The sequence below is a fragment of the Camelus ferus genome, chromosome X (assembly GCF_009834535.1).
Source record: "Camelus ferus isolate YT-003-E chromosome X, BCGSAC_Cfer_1.0, whole genome shotgun sequence".
Taxonomy (NCBI): Eukaryota; Metazoa; Chordata; class Mammalia; order Artiodactyla; family Camelidae; genus Camelus; species Camelus ferus.
The window spans coordinates 66,274,084-66,299,850 of record NC_045732.1 but is presented as its reverse complement, the minus strand read 5'-3'; the positions used below and the strand labels follow the sequence as shown (position 1 = coordinate 66,299,850).

The following is a 25,767-nucleotide window of genomic DNA, read 5'->3' as shown; positions in this document are numbered from 1 at the left end:
CAGCAGCCAGTCCCAGCCTGACACTGCTGGCTTGTGTCTGGACTAGGGATCACAGGGACCCTCTGTGCTGGTTTCTTTCAGTTCTGTCTGCCAAGTGGATTCTGCTTTCTCCTCTGAGCATCTGAAGCTCCCTTTCTGTCCCGGCTAACTTTCCCCACTGGAAAGGGGGCTTCCCAGGGTAAGGGTGCTTTTCCTTCTTTGCCACTCCCTCCCCAGGGACAGGTCCTGCACTGATCTTTAAAAAATAATTATTTATTTATTTATTTATTTATTTATTTATTTATAATTGAAGTACAGTCAGTTACAATGTGTCAATTTCTGGTATACAGCACAATATTCCAGTCATGCATATATTTGTTTACATATTTTTTCCATTAGAGGTTATTACAAGGTATTGAACATAGTTCCTGTGCTACACAGAAGAAACTTTATAGAATCTATTTTTATATACAGTGGCTAACATTTGTAAATCTTAAACTCCAGAATTTATCCCTTCCCACCCCTTTCCCCAGCAGCCATAAGATTGTTTACTAAGTCTGCGAGTCTATTTCTGTTTTGTAGATGAATTCATTGTGTCCTTTTTTTTAGATTCCACATATGACTGATATCATGTGATATTTTTCTTTTTCTTTCTGGCTTACTTCACTTAGAATGACATTCTCCAGGTCTATCCATATTGTTGCAAATGGCATTATTTTATTCTTTTTTATGGCAGAGTAGTATTCCATTGTGTAGATATACCAGTACTTCTTCATCCAGTCATCTGTTGATGAATATTTAGGTTGCTTCCATGTCTTGGCTATTCTACCCATTTTTGTGAGAATTCTTATATTTTCAAAGTAAGAGATACTCTGCCAAAGTTCAGTAGGTATTCTGGATGAATTGTTCTGTATGTAGATGTAGTTTTTGGTGTATTCATGGGAGAGAGTGAGTTAGTCATTCTTCAAGTTCATTATCTTTGCAATCTTAGAACAACCTTATTGTTGATATGAGAAAAGTTTTAGTGGTCTGGATAGAAGATGAAACTAGCCACAACATTCCCTTGAGCCAAAAGGTTAATCCAGAGCATGGCTCTAATTCTCTTCAATTCTATGAAGAGGTGAGGATGCTGCAGAAGAAAAGTTTCAAGCTAGAATAGGTTGGTATGCGGGGTTGAAGGAAAGAAGCTGTCTCCATAACATCAAAGTGCAAGGTGAAGCAGCAAGTGGTTATGTAGAAGCTGTCACAAGCTATGCAGAAAATCTAGCTAAGATCATTAGCAAAGGTGGCTACACTAAATAACAGACTTTTCAATGTAAACATAACAGCCTTATATTGGAAGAAGATGCTATCTAGGACTTTCACAGCCAGAGAGGAGAAGTCAATGCTTGGCTTCAAAGCTTCAAAGAACAGGCTGACTGACTCTTGTTCAGGGCTAATGCTGCTTGTAGCTTTAAGTTGAAGCCAATACTGATTTACCATTCCAAAAGTCCTAGTGTCTTTAAGAATTATGCTAAATCTACTCTACACATACTCCATAAATGGAGCAACAAAGACTAAATGACAGCACATCTGTTTACAACATGGCTTACTGAATGTTCTATGCCCACTGTTGAGACATATTGCTCAGAAAAAAAAAAAATCCCTTTCAAAGTACTACTGCTCATTGACAATGCACCTGGTCACCCAAGAGCTCTGATAGAGATGTATAGCAAGATTAATGTTTTCATTATATAGAATAGCTAAACAGGATTATACTGTATAGCACAGGGAAATATACACAAGATCTTGTGGTAGCTCATAGTGAAAAAGAATGTGAAAATGAATATATGTATGTTCATGTATAACTGAAAAATTGTGCTCTACACTGGAAATTGACACAACATTGTAAACTGACTATAACTCAATAAAAATGTTAAAAAATGTTTTCATGCCTGCTAACATTACATCCATTCTGCAGCCCATAGATCAAGGAGTAATTTCAACATTCAAGTGTTGTTATACATTTTATAAGGCTATAACTGTCATAGATAGTGATTCCTCTGATGGATCTGGGCAAAGAAATTAAAAACCTCCTGGGAAGGATTTACCATTCTAGATGCCATTAAGAACATTCTTGATTCATTGGAAGAGGTTAAAATGTCAACACTAACAGGAGTTTGAAAGAAGTTGATTCCAACTTTCATGGGTGACTTTGAGAGGTTCAGGACTTCAGTGGAGGAAGTAACTGCAAGAGAACTAGAATTAGAGGTGGAGCCTGAAGATGTGACTGAATTCCTGCAATCTCATGACAAAACTAATGGATGAGGAATTGCTTCTTATGGATGGGCAAAGAAAGTTGTTTCTTGAGACAGAATCTCTTCCTGGGGAAGATGCTATGAAGATTGTTGAAATGACAATCAAGGATTTAGAATATTACATAAACTTACTTGATAAAATAGTGGCAGGTTTTGACAAGATAGACCTCAATTTTGAGTGAACTTCTACTGTGGGTAAAATGTTATCAAACAACATCACATGCTATGGAGGAATCATTTGTGAAAGGAAGAGTTGGTTGATGCAACAAATGTCATTGTTATCTTATTTTAAGAAATTGTCACAGCCACCCCAACCTTCAGCAACCACCACACTAATCAGTCAGCAGCCATAAAAATTGACACAAGAACCAGCAAAAAAGATTATGGTTCACTGAAGTTTCAGAAAATTGTTAGCAATTTTTAGCAATAAAGTATTTTTAATCAAGGTTTGTACATTTTTTTATGGGAAAGCTCAAACACAGTTCCCCCACTACCACAAATTATGCAGTTGTTTCTCACACTTGGGGAAATCGCAGGGGTCAGCACATCCAGAGTGCAATGGATGAGCCTTGCCCTGGGAAAACCACCTTCATGATCATGCTATCTCCCCTGCCAGGTAAGTATGGGGTTTGTACATTTTTAAGACATAATGCTATTACACACTTAATAGACTATGGTATAGTGTAAACATAACTTTTATTTGCACTGAGAAACCAAAAAATTCATGTGACTCACGTTATTATGATATTTGCTATATTGCACTGGTCTGCAACGAAACTTACAATATTTCCAAGGTATACCTGTACCCATAACTAAGGCAAAGCTGAGTGAATCAGGAGGAAAAGTAACAGTTTCAGGTTCAGAAGACATGGGTTCCAGTCCGGAATTAGCCAAGGAGTAGGAGCATGACATGGGGCAGCGTGTGACCTTAAGGTCCCAAGCCTCAAGTTCACCATTCAGGAAGTGAGGATCTCTTCCCCATAGGGTCCTTGTCAGGACTTATTGAAATCACAAGGCAGGGAAGTCCACACAAATGCTTTAGTCCCAGGCAGGCCTGAAATTTGAAGCTCAGTTTCCTCATCTGTAAAGAATGAATCACAATGTGGAGCGGAGTTATAGCAAAAGGATTAAATGTTATATGATTAAAAGACAACCCAGTGTCATATTATGCACATGATTAATGAGAATATTAAAATGATGATATCTTATCAGGGATTAGTGGAACATTTTTCTTCCTTCGGATTTTATTTTTTTTTACTGTTTTCCAAATTCATGTAAATATTTTGAAATATATCTAAGAGTATCCACAAAGCAAATTATTTAGAAATGTCCAAACCTGCAATTCTACCTCTGGAAGGTTCATTTGGTCTTTGCCATGCAGAACTATGCACTAAAAATCAGAGTGTTACTGTACTACTCTCCTAGGTTCTTTTAGACGAGGGAGCATCAATCTGCAGCCTCTACAGTTTCTCTGAAGTACACACTCCAACTGCTGTCTGTGGAAAAACTCTGCAGTTTCATTGCTGAACTGACTCGTATCCCCAGTGCCCTGCTCATAGGTGGAAGAGAGAATTTTAGATGAATATTCAGATAAGATATTTGAAAACTTCAGTGTCTTCAGTCCATTGTGCGATGCTACAGCCTATGAAAAATTTTGAGCTCCCAGTCTTTGGTCCCCTTTCCCATGAAAAGTGTATCTGGAGATGGTAAAGGTGGTGGAGTTACTAGATGCCCAGTGGTAGTCAAACCAGTAGCGTATGCCTGAGATTTCTCACATGAAGTGAAGTTTCAGCTGAGATCTGAGGCTAAGTCAGCAGAAGAGGAGAGGGTGGACACTAGCCAGATGTAACAGGAAGGAAATACCCTGTACCTGGTTCATCCTTTTAGAGAATCCAGAGTGGAAATCCCTTACCCAGCAGTTTGTCCTGCTGGGAAAAGCTTTGTGAAAGTTATTGGGACAATTGTAGAATGGACCTGAACCCCTTCTGCCCTTGTTACTCTCACCTCAGGCCTATAATATCCTCCAGCCCTCTTAAAGGAGTCTAATATTATTACTATGATTTCTGTCTGTGAAACCATAGACAAGAAGAAAATCCCTAGCTAAAGCAATTTGGGCTTGATTTTATTTTACATGTTCTTTCTTTCATCGCTCGTAGTGCAAAGAAACTTTTAATAGATTTTTCTTTCCTTTTCCCAACTAACATTTTTCATAGGAGGAAATTCAGAAATTGGAGGTCTGGGACATCTGGTGAGCAAAGCTCGAATGGCAGCTTGGATATCGCTCAGCAGGAAGTGTTTGAAGGAGGAAGTGAGCAAGATGCCCATCAGATGGAAATTTCTGAAAATTTTTGTGGCAAATGAAGCATTAAGGGTGAGATAGAGCCCAAGTACATTCAATCTAGTGGCAAGAACTTTTCCTTAGTGCCCTGCTTCAATTATGACAGTAAAATTATATGTGTGTGAGTAAGAGACAAGAGTAATGTGAAAAAAAATATAGATTTAGATATATAGAGTTAAGCCACATACACAGATATTATTTTTGTAATGAAATTCCCAACTAGGTATATACTATAATGTTGTAAAAATTGACATCATTTATTTTTCTGATTTCAAATTAATATCTTTCTTTCTAAAATGAAAGAAGTGCAAGAATGTGCATATGTTACAGAAAATATTTTTCTGTGTAATTTTTTGTTACATAGCAAGATGTGCATCCTTGGTAATTAGTTTATATTCCCCAGTTATATTTTTCTGTGCACAGTACTATATAAGTAGGTTTATATGAACATATATATTCTTCCAGATTTTGCTCACAGTATGTATATACTATTTTCCGTTTGTTATATATGTATATTTATGTATATATGCAAGTATAAATATATGTACACTCATACATACATGCATGTATAATTGATTTTGTATTTGTTTAATCTTTATATGTTTGTGATTCATAGTTCTTATTTAAATGATTTCAACAGACTTAAAACAATGCTCTTTACTAATCAGATTTATTTGTATAATATTAACCATTTGCTTATAAAATATGTTCCAAATGTTTTCCCAATAATTCACATTCCTTTACATGTGACATTTATGTTTGAGATAGACAAAGGTTTTTTTCTAACTTCCCTTCAATTTCTCTTATTATGTTTGTAATAGAGTTAAAAGCTTTTCTTGGGTCACATATCTAGTTTTGGTTCCCCCAGTGTCAATGCCATGCTAACAGGGTACTCAAACAACCCTCTCCCCAATATCTTGGTCTTAACGTTTATGGTGGAGATGAAATCCACTGTCTTAAGCCTGGAGGCCTAGATATAGGGCCGCAGGGATTGAACTGTCTGGGGGCGGTTAATGTGGGTCTCAGCTGAAGCAGAGGAAATTAACCTCCATGGAGGGACAGAAATGATCACTTACAGAATTGATTTAGGCCAGAGGCACTTTATACGGTATCTCTTGTAAGCAAACACATATTCAAATATTTTCCACATTACTCACAAATGTAGAATTTGGTCTAAAGCCCTTTTCTATTGTGCCCTGAAGCCATCAAGGCTTTGAATCTTGAATTCCAGGTGGACTAGTATTTGATGCAATCTTATACATTATTCATTTTTTGTCATAACTGTACTATTTTTAAATTAAAAATCCATGAAAACTAAAGCAATTTCTGTACTGTGCAAAGAAAAAAATTAAAAGGTTGAAAATCTGGGGGACAGTATTTCAAACAATGTTGCAGATTTTGTGCTTATGTGCAAGGACAAGAGATATTTTTGTTAATCAGTAGAGAAAGGGACAAAAGATAACCACAAATAGTTCACCTAAAAAGCAAAATGCTTCTTCAATAAAGATCTGAAAGATGTCAAACCATAAACTGAAGAAGTCATAATAAGTAAAAAAAAAAAATCTGTCTACAGAAAATTACTTATATAATTGGAAATTTTAAAAAGAATATATCTAGAACTGCATACCTACAAAAATTCTTTAAGGTATTCTACACATTACCTAAAGAGAAACACATCTGGAAAATGTGCACCTGTCCTTTTACATTGGATTTCTTGGATACCTATGAGTCATGATGAGGTGATCATATAACTGGAAGGTGCAGAATAATTTCACTTTGTAAGTGTACATTTTAAGTTTAAAATTTTGTGATTAGAATAATTTGTTGAGAGGTACACTTGAAAATGTCTAATACCCCACTTACAAAAAAGTTCACGTATATTTACCATGTTATCAAAATGTTCACATGATATTCTTTTATAAAAAGTCAAAAATGTCAACTTTTGACTTGACAGTATATCTATGTATTTATGTGCGTTTCTGTCTTACATTTCCCTTACCTCTGATGTTCACTCCGTCATTTGCAGATATTTCTTCACCTCTTTCAGACATCGGACTTCCTCTCTCTGAGCATAGAGATCTAGGAAGGGAAGGTGAGCAACGAGTGGAAGATTCCAGAAAGTAGTGGAAAATTCCAGAAAGTTCTGGCTCATGAACTGGAGCTCAGTTTCCTCCCTCCTTCTTTCCTTGGAAAGCCCTCTAATCTAAGACTTTCAGAGCTACAGTTCTGCCTCTAACCACTAGGGGATATCTGCCAACATTGACCACATTTTTTTTTTTTTAAAGAAAGGCTATGATTTGTAGTTTCTACTGTCACTACAGTGAACCACCAAACTCTGTTCGCTATTTCCTTTATATTTTCAAAGGTTTGTTGTTGTTGTTGTTGTTGTTGTTGTTTTTTCTGTATTATCTCTCTGGAATGAATTGGAGTTAATTCCAGCCATTTGACTCTTTTCAGAACATTTGGTTATTCTGCACAAACTTAAGAAAATCCCCCATATTGCATGAAGAATTTAGTAAAGCTATGCTTGGAGAATTCACCCTCATTCCGTGAAGCTCAATTCCAGTCTCTGTTCCTCTAGGTAGCATCTGAATGACCCTAAACAAGCTCTAACACCTCATTAATTCTCATCAGCCTTGAAAACTGGTGATTCTTTTTTTTTTAAACATTTTTTTGAGCTATAGTCATTTTACAATGTTGTGTCAAATTCCAGTGTAGAGCACAATTTTTCAGTTATACATGGACATACATATATTCATTGTAACATTTTGTTTTCGCTGTGAGCTACCACGAAAACTGGTGATTCTGATAGCCGAACACCTCATGAGAAATACATGAAAGAATAGATGTAATGTAGCAAATTCAGAGTCTATCCTACAGCTGGCACTCAAAGTTCTCTGGGTTTGTGGAATGAAGGAACACGATGTAATGTAGCTGATGCAGAGTTTGGTATAAAGAGATCCCTCTGTTTGTAGTCACAAGTTCCAAGATCTCCTAAGCCTCCTGGCTCTAATTTGCCTTCTCTGCAAGCGTAGTTCATTTGGAAAGAGTTCTGTGAGTGTTAGGCTGATAGCAAACTCAGGGGGCACTAATTACAGGAAGGTAAGTCTCCCCTGGTCCCCAGGGGCTCTCTTTTCTATTCCCTTGGGAAAGGGAATTCTTCTAAGGACTGTATCTTGCTTGTGTGGTTCTGACAAGGTGGTTAGGGGCCTGCTCTCACCATCCTCGGAAGCCCTCCTTGATATTCTTGAAACCTCCAGTTCCAGACCCCAAGGATTCTCTTCACAAGCAGCCTGTGAGGACAGTGGTGACAGGTCACTGCCTTCAGGCCACACCATGGGTGAGTTGGTCAGCATGATGTCTTGTCCTGATCCCCACAGGGCACGAGGGGTTCTGGGTTCCCTCCCCGACCCAAACCCTCAAGACACCCACTTACCCACCTCCCTTTAGAGAAGGGGTGGAGAGGGCCCAGGCTGACTACTTTTCACTCCCTTGAAGAAATGGGTCAGGTGGGCTCTGACACATTTATGCTGGTTCCACAAACCCACCCCCCAACCCCGCCCATCCCCACCATGGAAGTGGTCATGGGTAAGGTGAATTTTTGTCCTTGGTTAAGAACAGGCCTGAGTTATGTGATCTTCTCTGGCCTAGTGTGTGGAGAGTGGGGAGGGTTACCTAGGTGAGGGGTGGAGTTGGTGTAAACTAACAGTTTTTGGATTTGTACTAGAGGTGGGGGAGGGGCAGGAAACCCACTGTTACCATTGACTCTTACAGTAACTAGTCAGGATAAATTGTATTAGTCCACAGAGGCTTCCTAAGGCTTGGTTTATTGCCCGGCATACAATCTATTCTCGAATGTTTGATGAATAGTTGTTATTGTGCATTGTTCTATGTCAAATACACTTGTTAATTTATTTAACTCACATTTAAAAATGTCCCTCTGAGTTTCTGTCTGCCATTTTATGTGTCACTCAGTGAGCTGTCTTAAAATTTCCCACTGTGACTGTGGATTTGTCCATTCTCAATTTATTTCTGTCAGTTTTTCTTTGCCTATTTTGGCTCTGTTTTAAGATATGCATACAAATTTACAATTTTGTATTAATATCTTCCTATTGCATTGATCTTTTATCATAAGGAAACCTCTCTCTCTCATAATTTTTTTTCTTTAAAGTGTACCTTTCTTTCACTAATATGGTTATACCAGCTTTCTGTAGGTTAGTGTGGAAAAGATACACATTTTGTGATTTTTTTAATTTTCAAATTTTCTAGATGATTTAATTTTGTCTGTCTCTTATTTTAAGCAGCATTTGACGGAAGGTTTCTTGTCCATCTGATAATATCTTTCTATTTGGAATATTTAGTCTGAAACTTTTAAAGTAAAAATAGGTGTAATTAGATTTACATATACTATATTACTGTATGTTAATTTTTACCTCTCCTAATTCCTTTTCCTTTCCTTTCTTTTGAAATGATTAGTATTTTGTAACTATTAAATTCTTACTTCATGTGGATAGATATTTAAACATTCTTTGCCATTCTGGTAGTGTTTACCCTTCAGATTTCAATGTACCTTTGTTTTTTCTCCATCTACTGTAAATTAGTTATTTAAAACTACTCAAACCTTTTAAGGGACCTTGAAACACTTTGATTCCATATACTCTCTCCAAATTTATTGTCTTGCATTTTAATTCTATACATATATATTTAAACTCCCAGAAGAAATTGCTTTCACTGTGTTATATAGTCAATACACATTTAAATTTGCCTACATATTCATAAATATCATTAGTCTTTCTTTCCTGTATCTGTGTGCCTACACCTGGGATCCTGTTTCTTCCGCTCAAAGAAGAACCTGTAATAATTTTTCAGTTTGAGTCCTCTGGTCACAAATATTCCTTGTGTTTGTTACATGATGATGAAATGAATGTCTTTTCTTTAGGAATATTTTTCCTTCAAGTATATTTTTTCTCCTACTAATATTGTTATACCGACTTGATTTCTTTTACTTTTGGAAACTTCTCCACCACAATTTCTTCTAATACCTCTTCTCCACTGTTCCCTCTTCTTTCCTGGACTCACATTAACCACGTGTTAAGTATGTTCACTACATCTCCTTTAATTCTCTTCCCCTCACCTTTGGTATTCTCCATTTATGTCTCTCCAGGCTTCATTCTGCATCTTTTTGTCAGACTTCTCTTTCATTTCTGTAATTCTTTCATTAGGCAGGGAAATCACCTTTGACCCTTGAACTATCACACCAGGGTAGATTTCAGGGTAGATTTTATTGTCCTAGAACAAAGCAGAGAAGTGAAAGTTAAAGATGAAAAACGACTTGTCCCAGATCACCTAGCCTAAACAGGGCAGAGCAGGGATGAACATCACAGATTACACCCTAGATCTAAACCCTTTCCTCTATGCTTGTTTTCTTCTTGGCTGTGAATGCTCCCTTCCTCTCTTCTCCTGAGAAATGGAATCACAGTGGAGTCTCTCAGCCTTTTTAGCACTGTGATACATTTCTATTTATAGATTATAAAAATCAGTGACATTTCTTCATTAGCCATGTTATTATTTCCCCAGGGTTTCTTCTGGTTCTGAGACCACTGATGTGTTGTTCTCAATTTCAGGGCACAGTAACCAAATTACCTCCTTACAAAGAAAAGCAAGATGCTGGGGTACATACCGAAGGAGACATAACAATTTGTCTGAACAAGTTGGTTCCGGTATTCATCCTTCATCGCAGCAGCAGCAAGATGGAGCTCCAGCACCAAATGATGCTCACGTGAGCACTCAAGGAAGATAGTAAGTGACCAGTCAGCATGGCTGATGTGGACCAACCAAGGAAAAATAAAACCCTGTAGTTAAATATGTCATTCTTCTCTCCAATCTGGAAGAGTGAGGAATGACAGGATCAGGTTCATGATTAAGTAAACTTTATTGTAGCTCTGGTATCATTGGGGAAAATGTTTACAAGACTTTCTGAGCATATATGGACCACTTTCTTGTCTCCACTTCCCCACAGTGCTCCCTATGCCATTCCACCCTCTCATTGGAGAGGCAATTTTCAGGAAGGAGACCAAACTCATGTTAACATGGAGACAGAGGAGAAGCCTCCAGAGAGAAGAGTGGAGAGAAGCAGGCGGGCTGAGACCATGGGAAGCTGGTTCAAGATCACAGTGAGTGTCCTGACTAAATGGACCTAATACGTAGAAGAAGGTGAACAGAGGGAGTTGTGTTGGAATCGGGTAGAGATGGTATGAACTTTTCTGGGGCAGAGGAGTTGGTTATGTGTCTTGTTATTATTAGAAGTTAACATCCTAGGCCATGTAAGAGAAGATTCAGAGAAGCAATATGAATGAAGGGAACAGACTGACTGCAGGGAGCATGGGAGAGGTTGTCTAAAAGCAAAGGAGGAAACTACTGTCAAGATGGAGCAACTTCATACCACAAAGCTCAGTTTGGCTCAGGCTGAGTGTGGGAGGAGGCTGTGTCTCTGGGGTCCTTGTCAGAGGGGCAGGCCAGGTCTGCCTTAGGTAGGGTCTCTTGGAACTTTACAAAAAGAAGTACGTGTTAAGCATATTAAGTTGATTATTTCAAGAAAAGTGTTTGAGGGGAGAAACGTTATTTAGGAAATCCACATCTGGTACAAAATTTAGCAATAACAAATACCGACCTAGCGTAAAAAAATTATTTAAAGCTTGAAAAAAAAGTCTGAAAGGAAGACCTGGTTGGGTCTTATCTTAAACTTATATTCTATTGTATCAATTTCCTCTCCCATTTTTTTCTTTGCCCCCCAGATTCCATTTGGCATAAAATATGAGGAGAAGTGGCTGCTGAATTTGATTCAGAAGCACTGCAGTGTCCCCTTCACCCCAGTTGAAGTAAGAGAGGACGTCGAGGCCAATGAGAGGAAACGGGGTAGATGGATGGTCCAGATGAGAAATGACTCTGGTCTCATTTTCTCTTTCTCTTGTCACTCCCTGTAGTTTCATTATAAGAAAATGCAGGCCCAGTTCTTTGTTGAGAATGCCAACATTGCCTTTGCTCTGAAGAATGTCAGTGGCAAGATTTGCACTGACAACAATGAAAGGGTGTGTGTCAAGGGCACCTGGGAGCAAGAGGGCAGGGCAGGGGCATGGTCTTGCTTGATCCCAAGGCTCAGATTTCTGGTGCTTACCCAGACCCTCTTATGCTCTCTACAGATATCTGTCTTTGTTGACCCCTGTGATGCACCCTATTCTATGCGGAAGGAGCTGCAGTCAGAAAAGGTGGAGCAGATAAAGGTAATGCAGACTGAACGCAAGTTCTGCCCCACAGCCAGATCCACCTATTGCCCCCCAATCAACACCTCAGACTCAGAGCCACTGAACCCCGTCTTTAACTCTGCAGCTGACCATGAACAAACTGTTTGATGCCTCCCAGGCATTTCTTAACAGCCAGAGACTCTGCTTTGGATCTGGTATGGCTATAGCAGTAATTCTAGGGCAGGTGAGGGCAGAGGGGTCTGCCTGGGAAAGGCCTTCGGGATTGTAACTCTGGGAGGGGTTGGTGCAGGCAGGACCCTCTCAGCTTTCTGTTTCCCTCCTGTTGGCTTCCTGGAGGCTTGATGACCTGTAATGTTGAAATGCCACGGAATCCGAGATATCGCATGCCTGCCCCTCTGCAGATCCGTGGAGAGAACATGCCCAAGGTGAGGACTTAGGCCCAATGTTGGGACTGATGGTGAGGGTGGGACAGATTAGGCAGAAGAGGCAGATTGGCCTCGAACATCCCCTGTTGGGGTCCTCACTCTCTTCCTCCATCATAGATTTTGTCCTTGGATTTGAGCAACAAGAGACTCTGCCAGCTGGGTGGCCAGTCTGACGCTATACAGAATGCTTCTGACATCAAGAATTTGAACGTCTCCAGCAGTGAGGTGAGGTGTGGTACCCAGATCCCTCTTTGAAGAGGAGATGGGAGGGCTCATGGGAAGGTGACAGAAGAAGGGAAGTGGATTTGTTGGAAAAGGAAGGAACGACTGGGGGTGTAGTACCATCCTGGCTCTCTTTCTCTGGTTCATGTGGTTCCTCCACATAATTACAGGCAAAGCCTTCAGGGGAGTTGGACAAGGGCCAGAGGCTGGAACAGGATGGAACGTGTGCAGATAAAAACCCTCTGTGCACCACCTACCCTGATAAGTCAACCAACATAAGGTCAGATGTACCCTCTGTCACCTGAACTATTCCTGACAGTGTCTGTTTGCTAAAAACAGCAGTCTTGGTACTCTCGGAGGGCCACAGGCCCTATGCTCTCCTCTCTGTGTCACAAAGGTGACAAAGGTTCATATGGCATCCAGTAGGCCCCCAGCCCAACATATGCATAGTTTCCATTCCCACCACAGGTCCCTGGGACGAGCCGGTTCCCCTTCTCTCTTCTTCCCTGATCCACCTCCAAACCATGGGAGAGGTTCTTTCCCTTCCCTTCACTTTGCTTTCTCTCTCTCCCTTGTCGCTATGCCCCTATGTCTCTGTCTTCTCTTCTTCATCCTTCACTCCTTTTTTGTCTTAATCCCCCTCCATTTCCCTCCCTGCCTCACTAACCTCCTTGGCCCAGCATCCTGGGCCATCCCTGGTGGGTGTCCTTGTGTTGGCAGGATGCAGGACCCCCAGGAAGGATGAAGAGCCCCTGGCTCCAACCTCATTCCCTCTTCCCTCCAAAGCCTACAGTGGGGACCTGCAGGAAGGGAGGGAGGGGAAGGAAGCCTGCTTCCTTGTTGCTTCTTGTGGCACCTGGAGAACAGAGTCAGGGCAGTCTAGGTGGGAGGTACCCAGGAGGGAAAGAGTGGAAGGAGAGGGATGGAGGGAGGCAGGCAGGTAGGGAACACTCTTCTGGTGCATCAGTCCTTGGGGGCGGTGCCCAGGGCCGGGAAGTGTAGGTGGACACACTGGACTGTGTCTGCTGTAAGTGTACTTGCTCCCGTGAGAAGAGACCGCTTTCCAGTTTCACTGACTTTTCATCTTGGCAGCTCCATCCTGGAATTGTTCCCCAAGTTATTACGCTTGGTAAGTGTATTCCTCAATCACTGACTCCTCTAGCTGACACTGACACCGCCCACAAACTACTCTGAACCCTTTAGGTCTTGCCTGAGTTCCATTTTTGAACCTGACCCTTAAACGTTCTGGGGGCAGGGGGAGGGTACAGCTTCTGTGGGAAGCTCACAACAGCTCTGGGTCTTCTTCGACCACGTCTGCCACAGCCTTCAGGGATCTCGTGGTGATGACCCGAAGTGTACTCCAGCCCTCAGATTTTCCAGGGCCCTTCCGCACTTGACCTCTGACCCTCACCCTCCTGGGCCCGTCCTTTTCCTTGATCGTCCAGAAGTGCCTCTTGGTCTGCACCACTGACTTCCTCTTCCTTCTCACAGGATGACCAGGAGACACCCCCACCGGCTAAGTTAGGTGTGGACAAACATAAGAGCTTACCAGCCTGCAAGGTGAGCACGGAGAATCAAGCAGGGCTTTGGGTGGTGCGTGAGGAGAGGGTATCAGCCCTGGTGTTGAGGACTGTTTTGATTCCAGGAAAACAGTGAAGGATCTGATGAGCTGAAGAGTCTGATCCTGCAATTCCTGCAGCAGTGAGTACTGCTGGCAACCTGAGGAAGGGGAGGGCTGGGACAGCTGAGGCCACCCAAGCTCAGCTCTGCTCACGGGAGTTTCCAAGCCTCATTTGAGGTCCGGACCACAGAGACAGACTGTGCTCATGGCTCCCCGACAGGTATTACTTGATCCACGACTCTGGAGACCGACAGGATCTCCTGGGTGCTTATCACGACGAGGCCTGCTTCTCCCTGACCATTCCCTTCAACCCCGAGGACCCAGCCCCGTGAGTATCACAGCTCACACTCTGCTCCTGGGCCGTGTGGCTCCCCAGCAGACGCAGGGCAGCTCCTGCAAACCCCCACACTGGGGCCGGCCCACCACCTCCTGCTTCTCTTTTTCTCCCAGGAACAGCTTGCAGGAGTACGTCAAGGACAGCAGGAATATGAAGAAGCTCAAGGACCCCTGTGAGTGTGTGATGAGGAGGCGGGGCGGGAAAGGGGGCGGGAAGGGGTCAGTCCTAGGGCCCAGGGCATGGCAGCCCCTGACCTTCCCTCGCTTCTCCTCCCCCCACAGACCTGCGGGTCCAGCTGCTGAAACACACAAAACGTGACATTGTGCGCTCCCTCTGCCTGTTGCCCAAAACTCAGCATGACCTCAGCTCCTTCGTGGTGGACATGTGGCTCCACACGGTGAGCGCCTGCTTCCATCTTGGGCAGGACCGGGAGCCGCAGGTGGGTAGGAGGTTTAGGTGGTGACTGAGCGCCTGGGCTCTTCCCTTTCAGAACACGATGCTCTGCTTCTCTGTCAACGGGGTGTTCAAGGAAGGTGAGTGTGTGTAGACCCCCGTCCCCAGATGCCCCACTGCTCCAACCCCCTGGCCGGGCTCCCTCTCAGCACCCTCCCAGCCACCCCGAACCCTCTTCTTCCCTTCCCGGCCCCTCTGTGTTCTCCAGCCCTCGCTCTTCCCACAAAGGACCCAGGTCTGACCTGCGTTCATGCCTGTCTGCCCCGCACACCCTGGGCGTTAGGGACACAGGCTGTGGAGTTTGATGGCTCTCATCCCAGAGCCTTCCTCTGAGATCCTGGGACCATTACTTAACCTCTCAGTTTCCTCATTTGCAAAATGAGGTATTAGCATCCATGTCTTGGGCAGCAGTGACAAATGCATCAATGAACTGGTGAAGTGGTTGTCACGGGCCCGCGCACAGTAGAGGTCCTGCCACCGGCAGCAGGTTGCTCCTATAGCTGCCCTCCGCATTCCCGACACCCTGGCCCCCAGTGAGCACCTGTCCCCTCAGCATGAGTATCCATCAGACTCTGTCTGCAGACCGCTGTGTGAGCGTGTAAAGCAGGTGGGGCTCTCGGGGTACTGAAGTTTGTTGTTTGTCATTGAAGTGGAAGGAAGGTCTCAGGGTTCTGTTCGTGCCTTCACCCGGACCTTCATCGCTATCCCTGCCAGCCCTTCCAGGTGAGTGCCGTGTGGTGGGTGGGAACCCCCGTCCCAGCCTGGGCTCAGGGGTGTGGGAATGTGGTGGTGCCCACCTTAGGTTTTCTCAATACTGTGGAAAGCCAGCAGGTAGATCCAAGGAGCAGTCTAGCCTAGTGGTTAAGAAGGGCATGGGCTCTGGAACTGGAATGTGGCTTCTCTCCTTGGTCCCAGCACTCATTGGCTATGTGACCTTGGTCAAGTCACGTGGCCTCTGTGCGACTCAGTGTCTTCCTATGACAGTGGATTTCAGATTGTCCACTCCTTGGGCTGTTGTAAAGGGTAAACGTGAAACTGTCCCTGAGTTGCAGGGAAACGTCCAAATGTCATGAAGATGGTGGATAATCTCCCCAAAGGTGGGCTTGTGGGAGGGGCATAGGTACCAGCCAAGGAACCTGGGGGACAGACACAGGAGGAAGGTGGAAGGAATCTGGTTGCTGAGTGGCAGTGGGAGCAGGATTGTTGTTGGGGGTGTGGGGTGGTCCATCTGTCCAGCTGTTGAGGGCCCATTTTTCCTCCAGTCTGTGCATCGTGAATGACGAGCTGTTTGTGAGGGATGCCTCCCCCAGTGAGCCTCAGAGTGCGTTCTCCATCCCAGTGCCTACACTCACCTCCAGCTCCGTGCACACCGGCTCCCGGGAGCAGCAGGAAATGGTGCAGGCTTTCTCCACCCAGTCTGGGATGAAACTTGAGTGGGCTCAGAAGTGAGTGCTGGGTGTGTGTGGGAATGAAGATGGGTTGGAACAGCGGGGGAGTGAATCATGGAAACTCGCAGGCAATTTGGAAAAGTGACTTTTTGGATATTTTGCTGCCAAAAAAGGGTGATCCCATGAAAAAGGTATCATACTATTAAATATGTAAAGTATTTTTAAGATAGGATAATGCTCAGTGACATCACCTTGTATATGGAAAATCCAAAAGAATCCACGAAAAATAAATAAATAAAACATAGAACTAATAACTAAGTTTAATGCAAGAACTATATACAAAACTCACTTGTATTTCTATGTAGTTGCAAAATGAACACTCCAAAAACGGAATGAAGAAAACAAGCCCAGTTAAAATAGCATCAAAATAGTAAAATATTTTGAAACCAATGTAACAGAAGAGGTGAAAATCTTAAACTCTGGAATCTGTAAAACATTGTTGAAGGAAATAACAAAGACCTAAATAAGTGGAAAGACACTCCATTTTCATGGGTTGGAAGATTTACTATTATTAAGATGGCAGTACTACCCAGAGCAATCTAGATTCAGTGCAGTCCCTATCAAAATCCTTCTTCGCAAAAAAAAAAAGAAGTTTAGGATAACCTAAACTTCACATGGAGATGCTCAAAAACAATCTTGAAAGAGAAAAACAAAGTTAGAGAACACACACTTCCCAATTTCAAATCCTGCTGCAGAGCTACAATACTCAAGACTATGTGGTGACTGGCATGTGGACAGTGTTAGGAATCAGTGGAGTAGAAACGAGAGTCCGTAAATAAACCCTCACATTTACGGTCAGTTGGTTGTCAACCAGAGTGCTGAAACAATATGGTGGGGGAAATAATAACCTTTTCAACAAATGGTCCTGGGACAACTTGATATCCACATGCAAGCCAATGAATTTTGACCCCTGGCTCACACACCATGTACAAGCATAGATTGAAAATGGAGCAAAGATCTAAAAGTAAGAGCTATCACTTTAAAATCTTGGGAAAAAATGTAGGTATAAGTCTTCATGAGTTAGGCAATCATTTCTTACATATGACACCAAAAGCACAGGCAACCAAAGGATAAAATGGATAAATCGGTCTTCATCAAAATTAAAAGCTTTTGAGCACCAATGCACACTATCAAAAAGGTGAAAAGCCCACCAGCAGCATGGGAGAAAATATTTGCAAATCACATATGTGGCAAGAATATATGAAGAACCCTTGCAGCTCAACAATAAAAAGGCAAACAACCCCATTTCTTTTTCACATGGGGAAAGGATCTGAATAGACATTTCTCCAAAGCAGATACATAAATGGCCAACAGGCAAATGAAAAACTTCTCAACATCGTTAGTCATTAAGGAAATGAAAATTGAAACCACAGTGAGTTACCACTTCACACCCACTAGGATGGCTTTAATCAATGAAGCGAAGGATAACAAGTGTCGGTGAGGATGTGGAAACATTGGAACTCTCACGTGTTACTGGTGGGAATATAAAATGGAGTGGTGGTTTGGGAAAACATTTTGGCAGTTCCTCAAAATGTTTAACATGCAGTTACCGTAAGACCCGGTAATCCCACGCCTAAGTATCTATCGGGAGAAGTGAAAACATATGTTGACTCTAAAACTTGCACAGGAACGTTCATAGCAGCATTATTCACGAGAACCAAAAAGTGGAAACAACCCAAATGTCCTTTAGCTGGTGAATGGATGTATAAATCTGGTACATCCATATAGTAGAATATTATTCAGTCATAAAAAGGAATACACTTCTGATATGTGTCATGACATGGATGAACTTTGAAAGCATTATGCTAAGTGAAAGAAGCCAGCCACAAACGCTGGCATATTGCATGATTCCATTTATATGAAATGTCCAGAGTCGGCAAATCCACAGGGACCAAAAATAGATTAGTGGTTGCCAGGGTCTGGGGGAAGGGGAGGAATAGGGAGTGATCGCTAATGGTTCAGGGGTTTCTTTTGAGGTGATAAAATTTTTTTGAAATTAGATGGTTGTGATGATTGCACAATCTTGTGAATATACTAGAAGGCACTGAATTATATACTGTAAAATGCTGTGTGCATTATATCTCAATAAGAATGATAGGAATCCTGTACTTTAAAATTTTTCACTTGTCATTTTCTTGAACATCTTTCTTGATCAGTATATATTCAGTTTCCTTGTTCTTTGGCACAGCTCTACTTTTCTGTTTTGAATTCTAGTGGGCATGAATGCTAGTGGTAGATATTTTGGTTTTCACTGGGTCTTTCTTCGTCATTACACATAGTGCTCATACTGGTACATGTGTCCCAGCAAGACAGTGGCATAGATTTAGCGGTGGCGTTGCACGGTCAGCATGTCCGTACTGTGGCACCAATGGAGATCACCTGTTCTTCTCCCACTGCAGGTGCCTTCAGGACAATGACTGGAACTACACCAGAGCTGGTCAGGTCTTCACTACGCTCAAGGTGAGGTCTGGGAATCAGATGGGTTAAAGATGAACATTTCTGAGCCTTCAGGAAAGCCAAGAAGGTGGAGGCCAGTGGCCTGGGGATGAAACTCTGGGAGCTGGCTTTTCTAACATCCCGACTCCTTCTCTCCAGGCCGAGGGCAAGATCCCAGAGGAGGCCTTCAAACAAATCCCCTAAAAGGAGCCCTTGGATGACGTCTTTGTCTACATCCACATCATCTTTGTTTCTCTCTTCTCCAGCCTCAGGCCACGCCCATGGCTGGGGTTGGAGGCCTGGCTGCCCAAGAAGCCAACGTTACCTTGTAGACCAGGTGACATAACCACCTGAAGGGTCAGTTGTTCTGTGTATTTTCCCACCCACAATTGCTGTTTAATTTCATAATAAAGAGTGATGTTGCATGTTGTATGCTGTGTGTCCTGCATCTCTCTTCCCTGTCCCAACCATGAGCCAGTGGATCCAGGACTGAAAGACCCTGCCTTCCTCCCCTATGAGGAGGCACCTGCTAACCCAACAAGTCGAAGCACCTTCTAACCCAACAAGTGGGGTTTATATACACTTTTTTTCCATTTAAAAACATGAAGATTCTGTACAAAATAGGATAATGGGATTTAAAGTGCACGCATCAAAACTCCATTATGTCCCACCACATTACTAGGTGGTTTACATATGTATATCATGGCTCAAGTTGTCTCCTCCAAGCCACTTCAGCTACATCCAGTAAAACACCTAAAGCCATTTCCCACCAAGTCAGGTTTATGCAAGAGTAAAATCCACTGTCTTCATTTACCACCACTGTTTTAACCAAACGTAATAAATGTAGTTTAACTAAATGTAGTATAATACACGTAACTAAATTCATTCTAACAAGAATCACTTCTTGTCTGTTACAGATAAAAATGCTGCTTTTGTTGATATCAGCTATATAGTGGTAATACAAATTGGTTTTTCCATGATGTGTAAGCATAAATTTAGAGCAAAATTTTCCTTTTATCACATGGTGCTTAGAAACCACTAGCACTTCCAACTCTGACTCACTTGCCTGGTTTCTCACACCAGGGCATTAGTGAATTTAATGCCATGTTGCCCGTGTGCCCTTAGATTTTGCCCATTCTTTTTGTGGTCACCCCTTCTGGAGCCACAAACCCCATCAAAGATCAATTCCTCGCTTCAAGTATAATCCTCACTATTGTAAACTCCTAGGCATTTTATTCTGGATATTTGGCAAAGCTTTTCTTTTTCTTTCTTTCCTTCTTTTTATATTAACCATAATACATTTCTGCATTAGTTTTGTACTGCTGCATAACAAATTACCACAAAGTTTGGTAGGCCAGAATTTTGCAACAGGGTTCTGTGTTCAAGGAACCGTTAAGTCTGGCATCAATGTGCCAACTGAACTGTGTCCTCACTGGAACATCTAGGGTGAAATATGCTTACAAACGCATTCTTTCTGTTGTGTTGGTAGAATTCATTTCCTTGTGGCCATAGGGTTGAGATCCCATTTCCTTGTTGACCGTCAGCCACAGGCCACTTCAGCTCCTAGAGGTAACTCGCATACTTTACCACTTCATCTACTCCATATTCAACCCAGCACCAATGTGTCAAATTCTCATGCTTTCAACCTCTGAACCTTCTGTATTTGACCTCTAGACCCAGATTTAAAGAGCTTATGTGATTAGATCAGGACCACCCAGATAATATTCCTTTCTTAAAGTCAACTGTGCCATAAAACATATCCTAATCATGGCAGTAAAATTCATCAGATTTATAATCCTGGGTATTATGCAGGATGTGTACACCAGGAGGAAGGGATATTTGGGCCATCTTATAATTTTACCTGCCAGAGAAGTTTACTTTCCACTAGGGTCATTAGTTTAAATTTCACTCATGTCATCGTCCAATGCATGAACCCTGCAGTGGTTCTGAGACCCAGACGCATTGGATCTAGGGACTCACTTCCCTGAGGTGTTGGAGTTTGCTACTGTATTCTTGTCATCCAGGAATCTGGCAAAGAGGGAAGAAAACATGTCTGTGGAATCGTGCTGCTTTTAGGGTCCAAGTCTGAAAGATGCATGTATTATTTAAATCCCCATCCCTTTGGACAGAAAAACTCGGTCATAAGGCTTCACCCCATAAATTTCTAAAATGTCTATGTGACAATGACAAAAAGAAGAGCTTGGGTGAACACATGACATTGTCTCTGCAACAACACTTAACCTCTTCTTGATTCCTCACGGTTGTGGTTTTAAACACATAATAGATTCTCACTAATTGTTGCTCATGGCATGAATGGATGAATAAGTCAGCCAACTATTACACAGTAATGTCACCAGGGATTTTTGAGGTGAGGAAAATCATTTCATGGCGTACAGTTTTAGTCTATTTTCCTTTTGATCATGATGCTCAGCTGTTACTTTTCAACCTGCCAGTATCTGAGTATACTGATCTTTCTTTTCAGTCTTACTTAACTCTTTTGTGAGTTGTGAAGAGAGAAAGATTCAGAACTCTGTGTTAAATAAGACAAAATCATTTCTAAGTTATGGCTTGAGGAATTCTTCTCTGAGCAAATCCGCTCAGATTTAATTGGTACCAAAGTGAGAAGAAAGAGCAAACTACAAATTATGAAACCTATAATACATGTCAGGAAATTTGTGTTTGGAATCTCATTATATCCTTTGTAGTTACAATTTGGTTACAGTCTTGTTAGGTATTTAGGGAATATTACAAATGAGGAAACAGAGACTCAAATGCATTATTGGTAATAGACAGATGCCTGTAAATACAAAAATATTTGATAACTAAACAACATACCTCTAATTATCCTATGGGTTAAATAATAAATCATAAAAAAGTTAAAATGAAAATGCAAATACAATGTGTCAGAATTTGTGAAATACAGAGGAATTTATAGTTTCTTTTGAGAGGCTATCTCTTTATTTTTAATTGAAGTACAGTTTATTTACAATGTGTTAGTTTCAGATATACAGCAAAGTGATTCAATTACACATATACTTATATATATTCTTTTTCAGATTCAAATTTTCCATTATAGATTATTACAAGATATTGGATATGGTTCCTTTTGCTGTAAAATAGGTCTTTGTTGTTTATCTATTTTATATATAGTAGTGTGTAAATGTTAATCCCAAACTCCTAATTTATCCCCCCCCAAACACTCCCCTTAGGTAACCATAGTTTCATTTCTAGGTATGTGAGTCTATTTCTGGCTTGTAAATAAGTTCACTTGTATTATTTTTTAGATTTCACATACAGGTGGCATCATATAATATTTGTCTTTCTCTGCCTGACTTACTTCACTTAGTGTGATAATCTCAGTCCATCCATATTGCTGCAAATGACATTATTTCATTTGCTTTTATGGCTGAGTAATATTCCTATATGTGTATATATATATACACAAACATATGTGTGTGTGCGTGTGTGTGTGTGTGTGTGTGTAAGAAGGTTCCATTTTCTCCACACCAACTCCAGCATTTATTGTTATGGACTTTTTAATGGTAGCCATTCTGACTGGTGTGAGGTGTACCATTCTCACTGTAGTTTTTCTTACTTTTTTTTAAATTGAAGTATAGTCAGTTACAATGTGTCAATTTCTGATGCACAGCACAATGTCTCAGTCATGCATATACATACATATATTCATTTTCATATTCTTTTTCATTAAAGGTTACTACAAGTTATTGAATATAGATCCAGGTGCTCTATAGAACAAATTTGGTTTTTATCTATTTTTATATATAATGGCTAATATTTGCAAATCTCAGACTCCCAAATTCATGTAGTTGTCCGGTTCTCCCAAGACTGCTTATTGAAAAGATGGTCTTGAGATAAAGAATTTCACAGACAAGCAAAAACTAGAAGCATTTAGCAATACTAAACCCATGCTAAAAGAAATATTTAAAGGTCTTCTCTAAATAGAAAAGAAGCAGGATGCTACAGAAATGAGAAACTCATAACTGGAAAGGTGATAACCACCATGAATTACAAATAGAATAAACATAAAATTGTAAAAGAAGACATGTAAATCATTAAGAGTGGGAGAGGGAAGCCAGAAAATATAGAGTATTTTTTTCTTTCTTTTTTAATTTTTTTGTTCTTGGTAGGATGGGTTTGAGATTAAATTACTATGTGTTTAATACAAACAGTTATAGTAATGGGTTAATAGACTTACAAAAAAGGATAACCACAAGCCAAAAACTTACAAGGGAGTCACAAAAACTAAGTAAAATCCAAGATAATACAAACAAAAATTACCAAACCACAAAAGGAAGAAGAAAGGAACAAAGAGGAAATACCAATTCAACTGCAAAAAATAAGTTAAAAATAGCAATAAACACACACCTGTCAGTAATTACTGTAAATGTTAATGGACTAAATGCTCCAATCAAAAGATGCAGAGTTGCTAATAAAGCAAGAACCTTCAATATGCTGCATACAAGAGACCCAATTTAGGGAGAAGGACACATGTAGATTGAGAGTGAAAGGATGGAAAAGGATATTCCATGCAAATGGAAAAGCCAAAAAAGCAGGTGTTGCAGTATTGATTTCAGACAAAATAGACTTTAAAACAAAGGCCATAAAGAAAGATAAAGAAGGACATTTTATAATGATTAAAGGAGTAATACAAGATGAGGACATTACACTCGTTAATATATATGCACCCAATATAGGAGCACCTAAGTACATAAAACAATTACTAACAGAGATAAAGGGGGAAATTGATGGGAATACAATCATTGTCAGAGATTTTAACACCACATTAACATCACTAGACAGATCTTCCAGACAGAAAATAAATAAGGCAACAGAGAAATTAAATGACACAATAGAAAAATTAGATTTGGTGGATATTTTCAGAGGATTACACCCCCCAAAAATAGGATATACATTCTTTTCAAGTGCACATGTAACATTTTCTAGAATTGATAATGTACTTGGGCACAAAAGAAGCCTCAACAATTTTAAGAAGATGGAACCACATGATCATCTCAATAGATGCAGAAAAAGCATTTGATAAAATTCAACACCCATTCATGATAAAAACTCTCACCAAAGAGGGTATAGACAGAAAATATCTCAACATAATAAAAACTATATATGACAAACCTACAGCGAGCATAGTACCCAATGGTGAAAAACTCAAAAGCTTCCCATAGGATAATTAGAGGTATGTTGTTTAGTTATCAAATATTTTTGTATTTACAGGCATCTGTCTATTACCAATAATGCATTTGAGTCTCTGTTTCCTCATTTGTAATATTCCCTAAATACCTAACAAGACTGTAACCAAATTGTAACTACAAAGGATATAATGAGATTCCAAACACAAATTTCCTGACATGTATTATAGGTTTCATAATTTGTAGTTTGCTCTTTCTTCTCACTTTGGTACCAATTAAATCTGAGCGGATTTGCTCAGAGAAGAATTCCTCAAGCCATAACTTAGAAATGATTTTGTCTTATTTAACACAGAGTTCTGAATCTTTCTCTCTTCACAACTCACAAAAGAGTTAAGTAAGACTGAAAAGAAAGATCAGTATACTCAGATACTGGCAGGTTGAAAAGTAACAGCTGAGCATCATGATCAAAAGGAAAATAGACTAAAACTGTACGCCATGAAATGATTTTCCTCACCTCAAAAATCCCTGGTGACATTACTGTGTAATAGTTGGCTGACTTATTCATCCATTCATGCCATGAGCAACAATTAGTGAGAATCTATTATGTGTTTAAAACCACAACCGTGAGGAATCAAGAAGAGGTTAAGTGTTGTTGCAGAGACAATGTCATGTGTTCACCCAAGCTCTTCTTTTTGTCATTGTCACATAGACATTTTAGAAATTTATGGGGTGAAGCCTTATGACCGAGTTTTTCTGTCCAAAGGGATGGGGATTTAAATAATACATGCATCTTTCAGACTTGGACCCTAAAAGCAGCACGATTCCACAGACATGTTTTCTTCCCTCTTTGCCAGATTCCTGGATGACAAGAATACAGTAGCAAACTCCAACACCTCAGGGAAGTGAGTCCCTAGATCCAATGCGTCTGGGTCTCAGAACCACTGCAGGGTTCATGCATTGGACGATGACATGAGTGAAATTTAAACTAATGACCCTAGTGGAAAGTAAACTTCTCTGGCAGGTAAAATTATAAGATGGCCCAAATATCCCTTCCTCCTGGTGTACACATCCTGCATAATACCCAGGATTATAAATCTGATGAATTTTACTGCCATGATTAGGATATGTTTTATGGCACAGTTGACTTTAAGAAAGGAATATTATCTGGGTGGTCCTGATCTAATCACATAAGCTCTTTAAATCTGGGTCTAGAGGTCAAATACAGAAGGTTCAGAGGTTGAAAGCATGAGAATTTGACACATTGGTGCTGGGTTGAATATGGAGTAGATGAAGTGGTAAAGTATGCGAGTTACCTCTAGGAGCTGAAGTGGCCTGTGGCTGACGGTCAACAAGGAAATGGGATCTCAACCCTATGGCCACAAGGAAATGAATTCTACCAACACAACAGAAAGAATGCGTTTGTAAGCATATTTCACCCTAGATGTTCCAGTGAGGACACAGTTCAGTTGGCACATTGATGCCAGACTTAACGGTTCCTTGAACACAGAACCCTGTTGCAAAATTCTGGCCTACCAAACTTTGTGGTAATTTGTTATGCAGCAGTACAAAACTAATGCAGAAATGTATTATGGTTAATATAAAAAGAAGGAAAGAAAGAAAAAGAAAAGCTTTGCCAAATATCCAGAATAAAATGCCTAGGAGTTTACAATAGTGAGGATTATACTTGAAGCGAGGAATTGATCTTTGATGGGGTTTGTGGCTCCAGAAGGGGTGACCACAAAAAGAATGGGCAAAATCTAAGGGCACACGGGCAACATGGCATT

The 25,767-nt window shown here is 40.8% G+C and overlaps 1 protein-coding gene, 1 long non-coding RNA gene and 1 other non-coding gene across 5 annotated transcripts; 1 reads left to right on the top strand and 2 right to left on the bottom strand.

Annotated features, from left to right (window-relative positions):
* Nucleotides 1-2,737: 2,737 nt before the first annotated feature.
* LOC116662283 lies at nucleotides 2,738-2,900 on the bottom strand. The gene has a single exon (XR_004318324.1). It is a non-coding gene; the product is annotated as a U1 spliceosomal RNA (small nuclear RNA).
* A 4,694-nt stretch (nucleotides 2,901-7,594) lies between these two features.
* LOC116662257 (nuclear RNA export factor 3-like) lies at nucleotides 7,595-19,239 on the top strand. Of its 3 annotated transcripts, none has more exons than XM_032476083.1 (22): nucleotides 7,595-7,716; nucleotides 7,813-7,954; nucleotides 10,239-10,413; nucleotides 10,634-10,787; nucleotides 11,409-11,492; nucleotides 11,598-11,702; nucleotides 11,814-11,894; nucleotides 12,001-12,070; nucleotides 12,213-12,301; nucleotides 12,419-12,526; nucleotides 12,694-12,803; nucleotides 13,616-13,652; nucleotides 14,015-14,083; nucleotides 14,169-14,224; nucleotides 14,365-14,472; nucleotides 14,595-14,653; nucleotides 14,763-14,878; nucleotides 14,972-15,014; nucleotides 15,585-15,657; nucleotides 16,197-16,379; nucleotides 18,782-18,842; nucleotides 18,978-19,239. In XM_032476083.1, exons 2-22 carry the CDS (start codon nucleotides 7,951-7,953, stop codon nucleotides 19,020-19,022), a joined length of 1,830 nt encoding a protein of 609 aa, XP_032331974.1. In that variant the 5' UTR covers nucleotides 7,595-7,716; nucleotides 7,813-7,950; the 3' UTR covers nucleotides 19,023-19,239. The 3 variants fall into 3 exon arrangements, with proteins under 3 accessions (XP_032331974.1, XP_032331973.1, XP_032331972.1); XM_032476081.1 differs by having other exon boundaries at nucleotides 7,652-7,716; nucleotides 7,875-7,954; XM_032476082.1 differs by lacking the exon at nucleotides 7,813-7,954 and having other exon boundaries at nucleotides 7,602-7,716.
* On the bottom strand, nucleotides 13,018-22,103 carry LOC116662260. Its single transcript, XR_004318301.1, has 3 exons — nucleotides 22,019-22,103; nucleotides 19,970-19,974; nucleotides 13,018-13,029 (listed from the first exon to the last, which is right to left on the bottom strand). It is a non-coding gene; the product is annotated as an uncharacterized LOC116662260 (long non-coding RNA).
* Between the last annotated feature and the right edge of the window lie 3,664 nt (nucleotides 22,104-25,767).

What these genes read in the sequence shown, in the direction of transcription:
- LOC116662257 (XM_032476083.1), top strand. An exon ending in GTGAGCACTCAAGGAAGATA is followed by an intron (nt 10,414 to 10,633) that starts GTAAGTGACCAG and finishes ACTTCCCCACAG; the next exon opens with TGCTCCCTATGCCATTCCAC. An exon ending in AGAGCTTACCAGCCTGCAAG is followed by an intron (nt 14,084 to 14,168) that starts GTGAGCACGGAG and finishes TTTTGATTCCAG; the next exon opens with GAAAACAGTGAAGGATCTGA.